Source organism: Nestor notabilis, unplaced genomic scaffold (genome assembly GCF_000696875.1).
Source record: "Nestor notabilis isolate BGI_N333 unplaced genomic scaffold, ASM69687v1 scaffold10703, whole genome shotgun sequence".
Taxonomy (NCBI): domain Eukaryota; kingdom Metazoa; phylum Chordata; class Aves; order Psittaciformes; family Psittacidae; genus Nestor; species Nestor notabilis.
In genome coordinates, this window is record NW_009921504.1 from 36145 (window position 1) to 55964 (window position 19820).

Genomic DNA, 19820 nt, shown 5'->3' on the forward strand with positions numbered 1-19820 from the left:
TTCACATTTTCTGTAGACATGCCTAAGCAATGCATTAAGGTATGTATTATTGAAGTGCCAAACTTGCCATTACATTATTGTAATCCTTATCCTGAACCTGTGTGCAAGAAACCAAAAGCTCTAAATTCTGAAATCACCTCCCATTTATCTTGTCTTCTGAGGCATTTTGGGGAATTTGGATGGTACTGAGGTGGTCTAATCTCAATATATGTCTTTGAAGTCCTGTCATCAAAGCTGGAATGCACATGTTTGACAAGTAGGTAATTCTCATGACAGGGATAGATGTGTTACTTGAGCACTGAAGCCTTAGAAATTTGACAAACCAAGTATTTATTTAACTCATTCCTGAACAACAGAGACCTCTGAATTCACATACAATGTGTGTGCCCAGCATAAGGTAAGCATGTCCTAATAATTAGGCTTAGAAAGAGCAAAACCATGATTACAACAAAATATAAAATTGACATTAGGAAACCATTAACAGCTGAGAGTAGAGAAAGAGCTCAAAGACACTATAATGGCTAAGGCTGGACAGTCTCACCCTAAATAAGAGTCCACAGCAGAACACAAAGTTTGTTCAAAATCATTATAAAAAGATATCAAAGTCTCAAAGGCCATGCCCACAGAAAGAAAATAGAAATTATAAAAAATAGGTAAATAAAACTAAAAAAGAAATCTGGTAAAGGTGTTATGCATTCAAAAGGTATTAGAGGCCTTACTTGAGCTACCCAGCTGGAAGGGATGATGGTTGTAGCTATTGCTCTGCCCTGGCATGGCCACGAGAGGGCAGGGAAGGCAGAAACACGTAGAGAAAAAGGTCTGCTGAGTGCCTGTGACACCAACAGCCACTGAAACACAAGTAGGCTACCACAGAGAGACCACCGGACCTACTACTCATTCTAAACTAGTCAAAAATGTGGGGGAGAGGAAAAGGAGAAGAGTGCATTTGGCTCAACTAAAAGGTAAACTTCCCAGCATGCCTATAGAATCTCTGCTGTAGTAATATGCAGGCACAGTACTATCTCCTATGGTTAATTTTTGTGTGAAGTGCAACTATGGAAAGGCTGAAAGCTCAGCAGAACTAGTCACAATTTATTTCTTTGAAAGATTTTTCGCAGCCACCATGACTTTAGAAGAATTCAGAAAGTCACTGGAAAGAAGTACTTCTTTCCTACTACCTCCATTTGGATCAAAACCTTTAAAATGACGGAAGTGACTAATAGCAACAGAATCCACAGGTGTTAGAAATAAATAAGCTTAAATATATGAAGAAGAGAAATTTTGAACTTAAGAGTATTACTACATTAAGAGTGTATTTTTTTTTCTCCTCTTAGGAATAGTGCAGAAATCTCAAAAGGTAGTGTTGTGGGGTTTTTTTTAATAAATGCTTTGATTTTATCTCCTCCTTGCTACATATCAAGTGTCACTTATCCTACCTTGGCAGCCTTGACAGTCTTCACTTTCAGCAGCATATCAACAAAAGCCACTCGCACTTTCTCGGAATTGTCATGAAGGCTGTGTCTGACTGTTGGCAGGAGCTGTTCCAGTAATGGATGACTTTGTTTGTTGTCTAAAATTACCGGTAGGCACTGGAAGGAAAAAAAAAAGAAAAAAAAAAAAAAGAAGAGATTATCCCAAATAAATAAATGAGTAGATACGAAAAAAAGATGTAACTAAAAATTGTTGAACTGGACCATGATACTTGTAAGGTTAAATTAAGTAGGGACACACACTGTGAATGCATTTTTTTCTTGTAATATTCCTGAGTAAAAATTGCTATGGTGATTTCACATTTCCTGTGAACTGTATTTAATGAACTAATTTCAGCTGGAGCAGCTTCAGACCTACAGTGAGGCCATGGCCTTGCCTTCTACCTGAGGGCATGGTGTCAGGTACTTTTTGTGGCAGCAATACCAACTCCTTGAACTCTGCCAATTTCTGACTAAAAGTATGTCTTTTTTTGTAAAGTTCTTTTTAAATCAGCACCTTCTGCTTACCCAGGATAGACCCCACACAGCTGTAGTGGAGCCAACTGATGATTAACATGAAGATAGCTCCAATTTAAGGCTGAACTGCCATGTATACAAAACCTTTAAGTGAAATACTGCTTAGGGAGTCTATTTTTCTGTCCAAGCTATTATTTATTTGCCAGATGACAGAAAGATCTAGATGAACTAATCCTAACACACTGAACAATGCACAGGAGGCAGCATTCACAAAGAAACAGTATATAATCGTATTCATCCAAACCTCAGAAACACAAAGTTAGGGGACAGTATCGTAAGAAATTCGTGTATGTCTTTGGATGGGTTAAAACCAGTGACACAGAAACATACTGGAGCCCGCCTGCATACATTTTCCAATCTAAGCATAATTTCTAATAGCTGAAATAACTAAATTATCTGGTCCAAACAATATATATAAGACTGGAAATTCAAAGTGGTTGAGTCAAAGCCAAACAATCACTAATTTAAAAGGGCTTGTTCATTCCAAACGTGTAGCTTTTGTAAAACATTTCCAAAAATCGCCTGTATTAGGAACTATGTCTAAGTAATTCTGCAGAGTAATTTCCTTGGCTTAAAGTGGCCTATACTAAAAACCTGTGCATCAAGTAAAACATAGAAGTGATAATTTTGGTTTTAAATTTAGAAGAAAAGATTTACTTTAAAAACAGAGCATCGAACATCCGCGGATGTTGTATCACATGCCAGCTCTCCAATTAATTTATTCAAGAGATCAGCAAGAATTGTTGGAGGAATCATCTCCCAGTACTTGGATGTTATCTGACTAACTCCGAGTATCCCTGTAGAGCGGACAACTGGATGAGGATCTTCTAAGAGACTCTAAAACAAAGAGAAGAATAATAATGTGAGAACAGTATTGTGACTCCACTGCTGTTTGACATTGACCTATCATAAACAAATAGCATTCCATTACCTTTTAATGATTATGCATATTCTTTCATACTGTGACAGAAATGTAATATTATTATTCCCTGAAGGCATTTTATTATGAAGCAAACTAGGAAATTTAAATCAGAAGCAAAATTAAGACAAATATTGGCAATATTTTTTTATTGGACTTGAAATTATTTTTTTTAATAGCTCACATTCAGTCTTGCATTGGTGACCTAATTAAGAATATTTAGACATACATGAGTTTACACTGGCCACTGCTCCTATGCGACAATATAAAAAACTTTGAAATTCCTTCATTTATCTGATGTTTGTGTGCGCTTGCAGCCCAGAAAGCCAACCATATCCTGGGCTGCATCAAAAGAAGCGTGACCAGCAGGTCAAAGGAGGTGATCCTGCCCCTCTGCTCTCATGAGACCTCACTTGGCGTAGAGTGTACAGTTCTGGTGTCCTCAACATAAAAAGGACATGGAACTGTTGGAGCAAGTCCAGAGGAGGGACACAAGGATGATAAGGGGGCTGGAGCACCTCCTTTATTGAGGACAGGCTGAGAAAGTTGGGGCTGTTCAGCCTGGGGAAGAGAAGACTGTGTGGAGACCCCATAGCAGCCTTCCAATATCTGAAGGGGGCCTACAAGGATCTAAGGAGGGACTCTTCATTAGGGACTGTAGTGGCAGAACAAGGGGTAATGGGTTCAAACTTAAACAGGGGAAGTTTAGGTTAGCTATAAGGAAGAAACTCTTTACAGTGAGGGTGGTGAGGCACTGGAATGGGTTGCCCAAGGAAGTTGTGAATGCTCCAACCCTGGCGGTGTTCAAGGCCAGGTTGGACAGAGCCTTGGCTGACATGGTTTAGTGCGAGGTGTCCCTGCTCATGGCAGCGGGGTTGGAACTAGATGATCTTAAGGTCCTTTCCAACTCAAACCATTCTGTGATTCTATGTTTACATTTTTAAAGACCATACTCAGGATTTCCCAAACATTTTCTTAATGAAAATACTATGCCCACTCTCACCCATCTAGACTGGTCTTTTAGATTCTTCTCTCCATTATACTTGATTTCAGAAGCATACAGCAATACAGTAGTAAATTTCCATTGAATGCTTACATATTAATTGTAAAGCCCTCTTCGCAAATCCTAGGTTAAGGATAAAGACCCATTACCCATGCATCTAGTATTTCAGAAGCATCTTGCATTCACAGATTAATGAATAGCAATCCGAAATATTAGCTTTTCAGCATTAAAAATGGTGCATATCATCTGTCGTGAACATAATACAGAAATTTAAAATATTAGTTTATTTTTATATTTTCTGCATCATAGGCCTGTATTCCCCTATGTACAACTATCCAGAAATTCCATAAATATTAATTGCATCAAAAGCTTATTTTTGAGTTAGCTTTGATGAAAGTTTCATTTGTAACATTTTAGTTTCATTAAAACTTACAAAAAGTTCTTCAAACTGTTTCTGAATTTCACTGTTCATCTCTTCAGCTTTAAAACTGGGATCACGAACAGGAAAAGCATCAACAAACAAAAATGCTGCATTTGATCGAACTTCTGAGTTTCTGGCCTGTTACAGTGAAGGAAAAAATATTTTGTCAGTAAGCAGTCTGTTAATATCAAGAAGCATATTCTGTCAAATACTGTGCTCCAAACACTTTTAGCTAGTTAGTGGTTTTAATTAAACACATGGAAGAGATGAATTTTTAAATGTATGGAAGAACTTAAGAGTAACATATGATTTCTTTTTTTTCTTTTCACCTTACATTTCTGCCCATTCAGTAAAACACAATCAGCTTTCAGAGCATATCAGTTTCAATGACCCTGAAGAGTCACACTCGGAGCCCTCCTCTATCTGTAATGCTAAGTAAATTAAAAGCAGTTGGGATTTCTCTTGGTGAACTTAAAGTTCCTCTTCAGAATACAAGAATCTTGAATTCAAGCAGACTGAATTAATTAAAATGCTGCCAAGAGACAGGTGATTTAATTGAAAAGGTCAAGCCCATTTCTTCAAGAAAACAGTATTTAGAAACTAAGTACCAGCAAGCCTGGAGAGTAGCTTATCCAACACAAACATACTCAGTTCTGCATCTATGCACGTAAGTAATAGGACCATATTCTGACCTCCAGGCAGCTCATCAAAAATCTAAGACAAGCCTCATAACCCTCAGATATTTTATCATTTGTAATAGTTCTCAATGTGTTACACTATATATTTCACTGGTTGTAGAGACCCAAATATAAAGAAAAATGAAAAAAGTATATATTTAGACATTCAATCAGTGAAAAATAATTGGCCTTGTGGGCTCTTAAAGGACAGAAAGAGAGCAGGCAATGAAATGAAGAAAAGATGACATTTAAGGAATCTCAGGGAAAAACCTGAAATCTAACCATCAGACTACACTGTATGTATCAAAGACATCACACAGTACAATGATAAGAACCTGTGCTGATATCTCTCTCTTGAAAGAAAGAGGAAAGGAAGAATTTTGATCAGATTTTGGGTTCAAGTTAAAACAAATGTGTACACATATCTAAGACTATATATATACACGCACACAGTGTAATAAAACAAGCAAAGTAAGCTTAATTTTAACAATACAATAAAAGACAGTTCAGGGAACTTCCTGACTATTCTAATAAAACAATTTTCTTCTTCCCTTGTCATAAGAGACATTCAGATCAAAGGCAGGTAAAAGAATAACTCAGATAACCATATAACATTTAGAACTAAATAAACTAATGGCAAATAAAAACCAAAAACCACAAAAGAAATGAGCAACAATTACTTCATTTACAATTGATTTTGTATTTTCCTTCTGGGCTGATCCTCATATGATGGGTCACATTTCTGGGTAGAAAAAAAAAATCCCAATTCTTTGAGCCAATAAAATCAATAGCAATTCTAAATTTAATACTAAGAAGACAAATAAAGCCTATATATATATATAGATAGATAGATATATAGATATAGATATTCTTTAGTTAGGGACTTGTGTTTTACTTTACTTATCATTGATAATAGTCTAAAAATGAAAAGATAATTCTTAACTCAATTCTACAAAGCTGCAGAAAATCCTTTAACTTTGAGCTTGTCTATATTGAAGAATTAATGCATAACAAGCTAATATGTGAATTAAGGGTGAAATAGTTCTTCTTGACTAACTTTTCATGTGAAAATTAATTCAAGTATGGTTTTGCGCAATAACCTAGACCTTGTCTATGACAGCCATTCCAGAAAGTTAATTTTCATAAACTTTCTAAGTGTATTACACTGAATTCCATTAAGCTCACTTTAATTCTGAACTGAGTATCCACAGTTTAAATTCCTGCCTTTAATTAATTGGAATTTATCCCAAATACATTTTGCATATTCAAGCTCATAGTAGAGTAAATGTCTTCACAGACATTATTCCACACTGATTTTTTCATGCAAGGGGAGCCTGCAGTTATATAAATGACTAATATTTCTTTACCTTTATGGTTGTACTATTCTGAGGAACTTTCAGAACCTTTTTAAACAATTTTTTCTTTTTGTTCAGTTAATTTTCAGAGCTTTCCTTTAAATTTCATCTAGTCTTAGTTCCTGAAACTCACTTCCAATTATTTAAAACCCTGGTTTTCCCCAGCAAAAGTTAGTTTAAAGGAAAGAACTTTAAGGGAACCACTTCGTTCAAGAGCCTGAATTCCCAGAGGAGTGGTTCTTAACTTTTTGAGCTTGATAAGAAATGGCTTAATCACTACTTATCTCACAATAAATATCTATATTTTTATATTTATACAGCTTCTTATACTAATAACCAATCACTGCACAACTATCTCTACTATGTTTGCATGAGACTTACTTTTCATAATAAAGACATGAAAAAAGATGAAGAAGTTACATAAGGGCTTATATTACAAAAACTTAAAAAGTTCTATAATGCCTTATAAGCTTCTGCGATCCAAGTGTTTACAAAACAAGCACTTTAGGAAGAAGCAGAGAACTATGCATTACAAATATGCATTCTCAGTTTAAAGATTTCAGAGATGAAATCAAGCAGTTTCAACACAAACAGTTCTGGAATCCTTTGTATTCTTACAACTGAAGTATTTTTCCTTTTGGCAGGAAGGAGGGGTAAAGAAGTCCCTTTGTGAGTTGCCTTTCTGTTTTGTAACCAGTGTTCTAGAACAAGATTTGTTCTTCACTATATTAAAGTAGGGATCTATACATTGGCTAAAATAGGACCATCAAGTTGATTATCTAAAATTAAACTGACATTTCAAACTTTGGAGCAGAATCCATAACAATAAGGACAATTGTAAGCTTTCCTTCCTAGTTCTGTATCTTAAACTACTGTTTTTTCTGAGTCACAGCAGCAGTTATCTTAAAAATGCCAAATACTTCATCAGTACTGTACAAAACATTAATTATACAAAAGTCACACAGCAAGACAGTGGCCTCCAAACATAAATTGCTGAATTTTGATGTTCAGCCACATATTTCTTTTCACCAATCACAAATACAGTAGTGAATCATTTGGAATTCAGAATCTTAACTTGCATTGAATCATTACATGATTCATGTAATTGCTGCATTTGATTTTTACAATCCTCCCTTTACCATTCTGAAATCTATGTTCACAGCAGACTATTTTGCAGTATTAAAACAAATTTTCCATGACCTATTTGATGTGACTTTTACTGTCTAAGCTTAAAGTGCTTAACTACGTATGTTGAAGCTGTCAATTAAAAAAAAAAAGAACGAACAAACCCAAACCCAAATAACAACAACAAAAAGACAGGAAAAAAGCAATGGGATCCAACCCTTAATGTAAGTCCAGACAAGATACTTGTCTAGTGATGAATTAGCCTGTCCATCTTCCCACTTCTACCATAGGATTCCACTGAAACCAAACAGCTCTGAACTCCTTCCTGTAACTCATAAAATCCAATTTTAACAACTTTTGAAGTTGTTTTTAAATACTTTCAACTTCAAGAACTTTAAAATACTTAGGGAAGATGCTATAGGACCAACAAGTAAATAAAACTTCAGTAACTTTTTACCAGCATTTAATTTGGCTGAGACAAATGGAATGTGTATGCTCACACTGCAGGAATTTCATAACCTCAGACGAAATACAAGGTGTTCATGAAGAAGGAAGCTTGGCTCATCTTAATCATACAGTGCAGGTAAATGGTAGTAGGTACCCTTTTGTGTCTACAAGTAATCCATAGGAAGACATACACATTTACCTTAAAAGTACTAGAAGTCAGAATCTTCATCCTGAATGCTTAATTAAAAGTATATCCATAGCATGAACATCTGTACATACAATCAAACTAGAATAAAAGGTTTCCTAAAATAAGGTTTAATAAATTAATTGAGCTGTATTCTAAGGCTGGTGATTAATCATAATGTGAGACTAAATCATCCTCTGAACATTTCTGGCTTTGATCAATAAAGCACTGATCACTCGGTAAAGGTCCTGGAAAACAGAATACAAGACTGCACAAAATTCGTTGAGTAGATGAGAATACCAAACTCTCTGTTAGTCCCAATGTCTACTACAATCCCGTAAAGCACTCCGTGTACCTGTAAACAAAACTGGATTAAAGAAATAAACTACGTTAACAAATTGTTGTGCAAACTATGCCTAATTACAACTTGCAAAGTTAATCTGCTGCAGCTGAGATGCTATACATGCTTATATTTCTTTTCCATAGCCATTTTAAGAGCAATTATTAAAACCGGAACATGTGGGAGGCACCCAAAATTTAGTAGATGGAGAAAGACAGCCATATTTTCTGAAAAGCATAATTACCTTCAGTGCTCTCCAAAGGATAGGTTGATACAATCTATAGAGCATTTCTTCAACTCCTTGACGAACTTTACTTTGTTTATGAAAATAACTCAGCACCTGAGAAAAAAACCACAATCAATCCCCCCCCAAAATAAAAACAGTTTTAACAGTACTTTCTACATTCAAGAAGAATGCAGTTGTCTCATGTCAGCCTTTATATAAGACCAAAGAGTTTTCTGTACTATGGAAAATTATAAAACTAGACATATTAATTGACCTTATGTTAGAAAGTTTCAAAAATTGTAAAAAAGAAATAGATACAATATCTATATAGATTCAATACATCTATATAAAGATCTACAACTGAGAAATTTAATCATGGCTAGCGAGTCCATTTCTCAGCAACCACTAATTTTTTGTTACAGGAAAAAAGCTACTTTAAGTAGCTGGCAGACATACTTTGAAACCACATAGTTATCAACTACAGATAACTAAGCCATTTCTCTGTTAAGAACAAAATAATATTATTTGGTAACTGAAGTTATCCAAATACAAATCTACAAACGTAATACATGCTTTTCGTCAACACATACAAAATGTATCAGCATTCTTTGTGACTCAGAACTGCGTTAAGTTAGCTAAAGCCCTTTTAATTTTGAAATCTGAATTACCCAGAAAAAACAACCCAAAAAACCCCCCAAAAAAACCCCAAAACAAAAAACAACCAACCCAAAATGAAAAGACATGACCAGACCAGAACATGAGAAAGGACATCATGTAACTTGATAGGAAAAATAAAGACATGATATAATTTATAAGAGAGTATGTAGCTCTTATTTCTACATGAGAATAATTTATCTAACCCAGGATTCATGGCAAATCAGTACTGGTTTTGTAATAGATTTCATTAGAACAGTGAGTATAAGATACTTGCAAAATGGTTTGATAATCAGAACTTTGAATTCAGAAGAGACTTGTATATGGTGCTTTCCCTTCCCTCCCCACTCTTCCAATAAAATACCCCAAACTTTGCTCAAGTGAATGACTGTGTTTAGTTACTCTCTTAATTGCTACAGGAACTTCTGGATTTTAAAGGACAATTTCTAAATCAAATTCTTGCATCACTCAAATTTATTCTGAGACCCACTCCCCTCGCAGCTCAAGACAGATCTATTTACATCACTGTCCTCTTTCAAGATCATAAGTTTCTGAGTCTGAAAAACATGAAATGCTCTGTCAATCAGGAGTCACAGGACAAGGGAATCCACTATGGATATGAGAATCTATTTAACATTTGATTAAAAACAAAACAAACCCCAAGAAATCAAATCAAAGCAAACAAAAAAAAAAACCAAACCAAAACAAAAAAAACACAAACACACAGGATTGTATACTAGTATATCAAGCTATATATTGCACATACTATACACTCCAGCAACTGTATGTCTGGGGAAAAGCATGGGAGGTGAAGGGGCATAGGTCAAATACAAATGCCTTGTCTTAAAAAAATCTGTGCACTTCTTCAAATGTTTTGTTTGTTGATAAAAGTCACAGATAGACAACTAGAATCTGTAACTGAATCAAGGATTGTCCCTATAAACATATATACAAAACCCCCATATATAACAAGACCAAGTCCAGTTCCAGACCCATCTACTAAATTTGCCTCAAGGAGCTTATGACGTTTTGTCTTTGTGATGGACTATGGAGAAGTCAATTTTCCATGTACAGAAAAAGTGCAGACCACAGTCAGCAAAACCTATTTCTGGCACTCTGAAAAATCCCCTTATATTTCTACTTTTGAGCACCAAAGACAAATCTGGTGCAGAACTATAAGCAGGCTCCTCCTAAAATTTGTTCTAATATTATTTCTCAGAATATGCTATTTTTTAAACAAGTATTTGTGGTGGGCTGGCCCTAGTCACCACTTAACCAATACACAGCTACTCAACTCAACTCCCTACTTGATGGGGTAGAGCGAGAACTGTAAGAGAAAAGCAAGAGAACTCATAGGTTGAGATAAAGACAGTTTAATAAGTGAAGACAAGAGGAAAATAACACTCCCCTCTGCCCCCACCCAAAACAAGTGATGAAAATGCAGTCAACCACTCACCACCTCCCACAATTACACCAATGCCCAGCTTGTCTCAAAACAACTGCTACCTCCACAAAATGTACTTCCCCTTAGTTTTTATTTCTGAGCATGATACTATATGGCATGTAATATCCCTTTGGTCAGTTTGGGTCAGCTGTTTTGCTCATCCCCAGCCTACTCTCTAGGGAAACAGTAGTGAAGAGAAACCCTTGACACCATGCAAGCACTGCTCAGCAACAGCTAAAACATTGGTGTTATCAACACAGTTTGGTCAACAAATCCAAAACACAGCACCACAGCTGTGAAGTTTTTCCATGAAGGAAAGTAATTCCATTCCAGCCAGACCTTGTACAGTATGTTAGTATGAAATGGAAATTTTTTATAGTCACTGATATGATTCTGATGCTACTAGTTCATGTCATGCTTTAGAGTAACTTACCTCTCTAACTTTAGAATGAACAGGAGAACTTCTGGGAAGATGAATTCCATGATGCATAAAATCCTGAATGCAGTTATGTTCAAGTATCTACAGTAAAAACGCACATGCTACTGTTAACACAATTTCATACTTGGCTACTGCTTGACTCAAATATTTCCACATTATGGGACTCTGTCTCCATAAACTGATTTTCAAAACTCCAGAATACAAAATTAATCCAATTCTCAGAACCAAGTCTGGTATTCAAAAGCACCTCCACATAGTAAATAAGAATTATTTGGTATCTGAAATTTGGCTGTAGCATTGTTATGACACTGTAACTATGCTTTTGATCATCTCCATGGAAATCCACAAGAACTAGATAAACATTTAAGCTATCATATAGACTTGTACATACTGAATAAAAGCTTCAATAACTCAGATAACTAGTGTGTTTATGAAAAACACAGCACTGCACCAGCTACTAAGAAGGAGAAAAACAACTGTTACAGCTGAACCTAGGACAGCATGACATGTTGTTATTCCCTGACAATGCTGAAGGGGCCCTTTCCTTAGGGAAATAATTTCTTAAAGCCTCCTTAGGAACTGTTTTGAGATTGCAAAGTCATATATCTTCTCCACCTTGCTCTCTAAATGAAATTTCAAGCATCATATTACCTCTACAAATTCTCCTGACACCTTCTTCCAAGCCCTGAAGTAAACTTCTGAAATGTATTCCATCAAGAATCTGTATGAACATATGGGAAACACATTCAAGCAAGCATCCTAACCATATCTATGTACAATTCACAATGGTAACAACATAAAGTTTTTGATAAGTACCAATATTATTCTTAATTCTGTGCATTATCATTATTTTTTACAAGATGAAATTACCATGAAAGTCTACACTGATTAATATGAGCAAAGTTAACTGCTAAGTAATAAACCCACGCCTTATTAAGAAACAAATAAAATATCTCTTATGGTGGGAAAGTCAAAACATTAGCATAGATTTTATCATATATTTCACAATTAATGCCTTCAATTCCTTATAAAGATGTATAGGTATACATTATTCTAATTGAAAACATAAAAAAGCCTCTGATTTTAATATAAAGAATTTATTCTGAAGTATTTCACTGAATAATCACAGGAAAAATAAAAAAAACAAGCAAACCCTTACATGTTTTCATCCATCAGTCAAGTTCTCAGGCTATGATCTTGCAAGTCACTTCTTACTAGAACATCTCTATATAGAACCTTAACAAAATAGCTTGCTCATGGGAAGAAGTAAAAACACCTTACAGGAGCTGAAATGGACCTGTAATTCTCACACAAACACTGCAAATAATGCAGCACAGTTTATATAAAGTCTTTTGCTTTTGCTAATGCTATATAAGCATTTTACTACACCTGTAATTGTACACAGAGGCATGTGCAGAACAACTATTAAATGAAGTTCCTAAAACAATGCAGTAGGTATATTCAGCAGATTTGAAGGTCTCTGGATTCTGATATACTCTATTAATATACTAGCTACTATAGAGCGTGAGACAAACAAGATTTTAGCCAAGCTTTTAACAATCACTAAGAACTCTCACCATGATGCATACCTTGGAAAGAATTGTAATTGGTTTTTAACAGTTCCATGTATCATTTTAATGAAGTTTACATTCCAGCTGAACAAAAAGCTCAAGAACCTTCTTCCCTGTTGGGATAGAAAAAGAGGCAAAACAAGAGTAGTCAAACCCCAAAGGAATACCCAATTTAAAAGCCACATCAAAAATCAGTAAATACAGAGATCAAAGATCAAAAGACGTGACACCTTTAATTTTGAAAAGCATAGGTGAGATTGTTGTGGGGATAAAAAAATATTTTTAGACAGAATGCAAGCATTACTGTTACGTAGACTGTAGAGAAAACACAGACCAAATGACCATGCGGATTAAATATCTGCCTGCATTTTTTTCAATGTCCATTCTGTTTTAGTGTGACTTCAAGTAGTATTCCATAACGATAAGGGACTCTGCAACATACAACCCTCATCAAAGCCACATATTCCATAACGATAAGGGAGTCTGCAACATAGAACCCTCAACAAAGCCGCATCATCAGAGCTCTGTCAAGTGCAGTATCATTCCAGGATGAAACTGTAATGACAGTGAAAGTACAAATAAAATAGTGTGACAACCCCACCAGCACTGGATACAGAAGCATATCTGAACAAGGCCACAGAGAACAGCTAAGCCACTGAGGAAAATAAGCAAGGACAACGCCTTTCTTATTGCTTTATGAAAGGTAATATTTGAAACCTCCTGGATCTCCTTTAATTCATGAAAAGAAAAAAAAACAAACAACCACTATTCTTTTTTTTTTCCTGAATTAGTTTTCTTCCATTTTAGCAAGTCAGAAATGGTGGTAACAAATCTGATAAACAACAGAATTTTTGAAAGAAAAGGTACTGGAAGGATGTGGATGGTGGAAATAAGCTGTTGCTCTTCTGGAATCAGCAAGATCTGCCCATGGAATTAGAGCCTTACACAGTAAATGTACAGATAGCCTCTCTGGCTTATCTCACAGATGAAGTAAAGGGCATCCACCTTCTGAGACTTTGAAAAGTTTAATCATACGTAAGGGCGAGTCAGCCAGTTGTAAGGGTCCATTATACCTGTCAGCTTCCTAGGCAAAAATAAATCAGGAAAATTAACAGGAAGTGCAACAGTAAAAAGCACATTGGCAGAAGCTCAAAAGGTGCACTGAACAATTAGAGGAGGTTCAAAGGTACCTCCATTGAAGGCTAGACCAGTAGTTATGTTCAGACCTATGACAAAATAGAGAAAATCAGGCTGAGAATGCCAGACATACTTTGAGCTGGAATACCATAGGGGTAGAGGGAAGGAAGCATATAGGCAGAAACTACCCTTTGGTGGAACTGATAGCTTCAAAGCTTTCAGGTCAAGAAGTAATTCAGATCATAAAAATCAAGAACTAAAGGTTAAGTACAATGTCAAAATCCTTGTCTACAGATCTGACAGAATCCTTCCCGTTGTCAATGAGAGCTTCTTCTACCAAGAAAGAAAAAAGACAGAATGAGGAAAAAGTCACTTGTCTCCAACTTCAGTGGTACAATACATATACTGGAGTCCCAGTGGTGAAGTCTTTCATCAACACGACAAACCGAAAGTTGACTGACAGCTTCTGTCTCCACAAGGCAAAGATGAGGACAAACTCCAACTCACCTCACCTTCTACAATCCCAGCAGCAAGACAGATGAAGAAAAATCAGAGATAGCTTTCAACCAGTACTTTTTTGCCTTAGATTTCAAGAGATTGACCCTGATCCTGAAATGATACTAAATGCCTCCAATTTAGTCTGCTGCTTGTGATCAGTGGATCTGAAGCAATTACTGTTATCAACATAGTCAGTGCCACAAAAGGTAAACTGGCGATAGGTGAATAAGACTGTGAACTTGTCATTTTAGGGGGTTAATACATTAACAGAATGTTGGGCATCTGGTACTGCTTTGCTTGTGGACATGGTACATGTGACTTTGTTGTCTGCACACACAGAGACCGTTAGCAAGGAGGAAGAGAGTGTTAACAGGTCTACCTCTAAACCACGTGCTTTGCAGGGCCCTCCAGCTGTTTGACTGGAAGCCTCACCTGAACAAAAATGTTTTCATAAATCACAGATGTAAATTCAGAAGATCACTAATGCAGCCTGAAAATAAGCCTCTGAGAAATATTACTGTGTGTTGAACAGCACAGTCTATGTAAGCAGAAAAACTGAACTCATGATGCAATGAGGCATAAATGTGCAATTCTTTATCAGTTTAATCTGATGTAGAACCAGAATACTACTTTCCTGACCTTCCCCCTTCCCTTCATCCCTGCATAGGCTGAACCAGTCCAGGCAGTTCATGTGGCTGAATAATAAATTTTCTAGGAAAAAAACCTAGAATCAACTCCTTCAATCAACCTGCTGCTTGAGCATTCATACTGTGGAAAGGGCAGTAAGAATGCTAGCCCATGGCAACACAGGATCATTGCACCCTGGAGTTACATCAGCTTAAGCTGCTACAGAGTTACGCTCTATGTGTACTCTAAAACAAATTAGGTATACTTTGCTTAGGAACTGTAGAACAACCTTGCAGGCACTAAAGGAAGTATTAGCCCTGACACATGAGAGTTGCCTTAGCGTATCCCAATTTTAGCCAAAACAAAACCATCTTAAAATACAATGTGTAAGTAACAAAAATCCTAAACGCATAAAACCTAAAACTCCCAAACACAGACACAAAGAGAAAAGAAACACACACCAATAAAACAAAAAAAATCCGCACAAGAACCTTAGTGTCAGGTATCCAAAATCTGGTCTATCAAACATTACACCTAATGTATTTGCTGTGACCATTTTCACAATGCTATATCCTCATACTGCCACAATTATGCAGCAATCTCAGAGCTCATTTTATGACAGAAGTTCATTTATTCCATGAAGGAAATACATATATTTTAAGCAGGCAAGGAGGAGTTAGAACTTACAGAGCAATGTCAGGTTGTCTTGTCATCTTACCAGAAAAAAGACACTGAAACTATTATCTGAGTGCACAGGCACAATCTAGAGACTAAAATACAGCAATTTATCACTGAGACAAATGTAGGTAGTCAAATAAAATAATTCTCAATTTGCTGTAAAGTTTAGTTCTTCTTATGCTACTTTTAAAACAGACTTATGGCAATGCAATCTTCTAAATGGAATCATTTAGAAGGGAAATTATTTTGCTACAGTTATGTCTCCAGTAAGAGAAAAACTGCTTAAAAGAGAATTATACCAGGGAATGGTTTTAAGTATTGAGGGACATGCACTGGGAGCAAAGCACTTGGTTCTTATTACCTCGGGATACATGAACTTCAGTGATGATATAGACATGTACTTTTACACTTTAGTTTGGAATAGGAATAAAGAATTTTCCAAACAAAACAGAATAACAACCACTTATAGCTTTGAGTCAGAGCTGATGTGTCTTGCTTTGCTACCTACCGCACTGTAAAAAAAGGCTTAATGCAAAACCATTTAAAGTAACCAAAGCCCACTCACTTAAAGTGACAATAAAATTTGCTTACCTCTTCTTTCTTAATGTGTTTTACACTCATAAAACACTGAAGCAACAAGTCCTTGACTTCATTAATTTCCTCTGAATTGTAATCAAAACTAAGTACTGTCTGATGCAGATTCCATACACGAACTATATCTGCACCCTGGCGGGAGAATAGAAAACCCACAATACAGTGAACTAGATACAGCTTCAATGTCCAAAAGCATTTAGTGGACTTTAAATAATGAATTTGAAATTCATTGTCACTCACAGAAGATTTTCAGATTGTAAAATTATGAACATCACTTGACTTTCACCACATCATTGAGAAAAATTACGAAAAGGTGTAGTATTTTTTTAATATGTAGAAATACTAACTTCCAATAACTAAAGACATGCTCAACTACAGAAAGAAGGCAGCTATTTCATGCAAAATAGATGAAAGCTTTTGAAACTTCACACAATGAAAGCACCTAACAGGGAAAAATAAAAGAAAGAAATAAAATAAGAAGATATTTATTGGGTTAGGGCAAAAGATGTATCCCACAATACTCCAAGTAACTCACACATTTAAAAGAAGAATTTCAGTCCCTCAATAGAGAAGTAAGAAATTATTTGTAGGGAGATACAAAGTAACAGAAAATGAAGCTTCCCGCAGAAGAAGTCTCTATGGATAAATGAACATAGTATTTAAAACCTGAATTAAGAGTTAACTCCTATTGAAACCTTGGTGATTGGACTTCAAAAAAACCCAACCAAACAAAAAAGAAAGATGGTGAAAACCCCCACCCAAGTTCACTTGTGAAATTGATGCCAAAAATCTTTAAAGTTTGTTCTAGGAAAGGCAACTTAATGCAAGAAATGCCAAAAAGGCACTTCATAACCAACATTTATCCTAAATTGCGTTAACTGAAAAGCACTAGGACATGGAAAACAAGGTAAGTAGAAATAAAAGGTATTTTGCAGAGATAATATTTCTTGGAATATACAATAATAATCTAGAAGTCAATACACCTTCACCATACCGTAGCAGCTTTATTCAGGCTTTTTCTTAGCAGGATTATAAATAGAGTCTTCCCTAGCTGCTCCTTCCCTTCCAGGCCCTTCTCCCACCACATTTCACATACACGCTGGATAGCACCCTGTAGGGTTTTTTCAGGTTCAGGTAACACAAGAAGAATACCTACAACAATAAAATAAGTATTTACTACAATGAACCAAGTTATTCCTGTAAAACACTAGTCTGTTGGTACACTAAATATACCTCATAATGTCAACCACCTCTTGCCACATTCACACATCTTAGCAGCTTATTCTTACTGTGGGTATTTAGGTAGCTTTGTTAATTCTAAGGTTTTGGCCAAGTTTTTGGATGAGTAACAATGGAATCTGAAGTTTTGCCTTACAAATAACTTAAGACACAGGATTCAGAAAGCTATCTGTCATCAAGTTAACAGTTTGGAGAAAGAAAAAAAATTAAGTTCCAACTTCTAGATTGTGTAACTGATTTTGAAGTAAATGCTCACTTAATTTTGTCTTGTAAATAAAAGCTTACATCAGTACCAACTTTTCCCCTGTAAATTGTGTTCCATAGGCCTGTCAAGTCAAACAAAAAGCCTAGTACACTCATTTGCTCAAACCGTATAATGCTGTATTCTAGAATAGATAAGTACGTACCATTTAATATAAAAACACATTCTGCAAGAGCTTTGTAGTTTACAGTTTCATCCACTGCAGGTATGGAAGCGGAAACTACAGCTGTCACTCCTTGGATCACAGCTACAGTTTGTTTCTGAAAGAAAACAAATGTTGAGGAAACAATTCTGCAATTTATTTTAAACTCAGAAGATAGCTACGACAAGAAATAAAACTTAGCAACAGAGAAAAGCTGAATTATTATTATGCTTCCATTTTCAAGAAAGAGTATACTGGCCCCCAAAACCTATGAAATAAGAAAAGGCAAAAATCAAAGATTTTTAAAGCACGTCCATTTCAAAAAGTTTGAAAAGTGCTTTCAGCTCCTGCTTGTAGGTAACTCGATGACTTTACAGGTGTATCTATTCCTGCATTAAAAACTTTATCTGCAACAAAACCACTCAAATACACATCCATTTCAGAGCTAAAAAGACCCTAATTAGCACAGTCTTTGCAACTCAGAAACATGTATATCTGGTGACCTTAGATCCAGGTAAGTGATTCTATAGACCTCTGTGCATACAGCTGATTTTCTACAAGCCTTTTGGTCTCCCAAATGATTTCCCCATTGCATTTCTTTTTTTTTCCTTCTGAAATTAAATAACCTTTTTCCCCGGCATTCTCCAGACTATGTGCATTACAGTGCAGAAGGCAGTATATGAGGGTCTGAGTCAGAGAAACTCCATATAAGCTAAATTTGTGGGAGAAGTCTTCAAATCTAGATTTCACAATCTTCATTCAATAAAAAGACATAACAAAAAAGTTTGTGAATTTCTTATAGTATATGCCAGACACTTAAGGAACAACTGAGGTATCAACATTTATTTATGAAAATAAGACATACAAAAAGGCCACTCAACTTTAGCGAAAAATGTAAGTCACATCTTTTCTAATTCAAATTAACAGCAGAACTAACACTTTATAGTATAGACCAATCATAAGCTCAGCTCAAGCCAAGCATGACAGTTAAAAAATCAGTTCAGAATGGGGTAGAGTAGTGATGTTTGGAACGGACCTCATTTGAGGTCCAAATCCTTGCATGTTCTCAGATACTACAGAATTATTCTATCTTATTTCCCAGAAAATATGAAATACTTATCATATTTTTAGTTTACAAGATTTTTACCGTTTCTGGAACTATCTCAACTTCCATGCCATCATTATTTTCATCATTACTTTCATCATCTTTGATCCTCTGCCATGTTTCCACAGGGTTCTCCATCAAACACTCTGTCAGTAGCTGCATCAGTCTCTCCCATAGTACTTCTTTTTGCTTTCTTGGCAATTCTTCAAGTAGTTCATTCAAGTCAAAACGATCAAACTTATTTTTCTGTGAATGATCAGAAGATATCACACAAGCCCGCATCAGTGAAATGGTTTATATTTCATCATCATGCTGATTGACAGCAACTGAACATGAGCCAGCAGTGTGCCCAGGTGGCCAAGGCAGCCACAGCATCCACACTTGCACCAGAAATAGTGTGGCCGGCAGGGTCAGGGCAGTGATCATCCCCCTATAGTCGGCACTGGTGAGGCCACGCCTTGAATACTGTGCTCAGTTCTGGGCCCTCACTGCAAGAGAGATAGTGAGGTGCTGGAGCATGTCCAAAGAATGGCAATGAAGCTGAAGGGTCTAAAGCACACATCTTATGAAGAGCGGCCAAGGGAACTGGGGTTGTTTAGTCTGGAGAAAACAAGGCTCATGGGGGGAACTTATCGCTCCCTGCAACTGAAAGGAGGATGGAGCCAGGAGGCGGCTGGTCTCTTCTCCCCAGTAACAAGCGATCGGAAAAGCGGGAAAAGCCTCAAGC

At 36.1% G+C, this 19820-nt stretch overlaps 1 protein-coding gene across 1 annotated transcript in view; it reads right to left on the reverse strand.

The window, feature by feature from the left end:
- Nucleotides 1-19375, reverse strand: part of NCAPG2 (non-SMC condensin II complex, subunit G2) — a gene marked incomplete at its 3' end in the record, with an annotated part of 35752 nt that extends 16377 nt beyond the window's left edge. The window contains exons 1-11 of the mRNA XM_010011192.1: nucleotides 19136-19375; nucleotides 17992-18106; nucleotides 17340-17497; nucleotides 16343-16477; nucleotides 12830-12924; nucleotides 11892-11961; nucleotides 11235-11321; nucleotides 8722-8817; nucleotides 4362-4487; nucleotides 2664-2843; nucleotides 1437-1589 (exon numbers count right to left, since the gene is read on the reverse strand). Coding sequence (XP_010009494.1) covers nucleotides 1437-1589; nucleotides 2664-2843; nucleotides 4362-4487; nucleotides 8722-8817; nucleotides 11235-11321; nucleotides 11892-11961; nucleotides 12830-12924; nucleotides 16343-16477; nucleotides 17340-17497; nucleotides 17992-18106; nucleotides 19136-19375 — 1455 coding nt within the window. The remainder of the gene's footprint in view (nucleotides 1-1436; nucleotides 1590-2663; nucleotides 2844-4361; nucleotides 4488-8721; nucleotides 8818-11234; nucleotides 11322-11891; nucleotides 11962-12829; nucleotides 12925-16342; nucleotides 16478-17339; nucleotides 17498-17991; nucleotides 18107-19135) is intronic.
- Nucleotides 19376-19820: the final 445 nt, after the last annotated feature.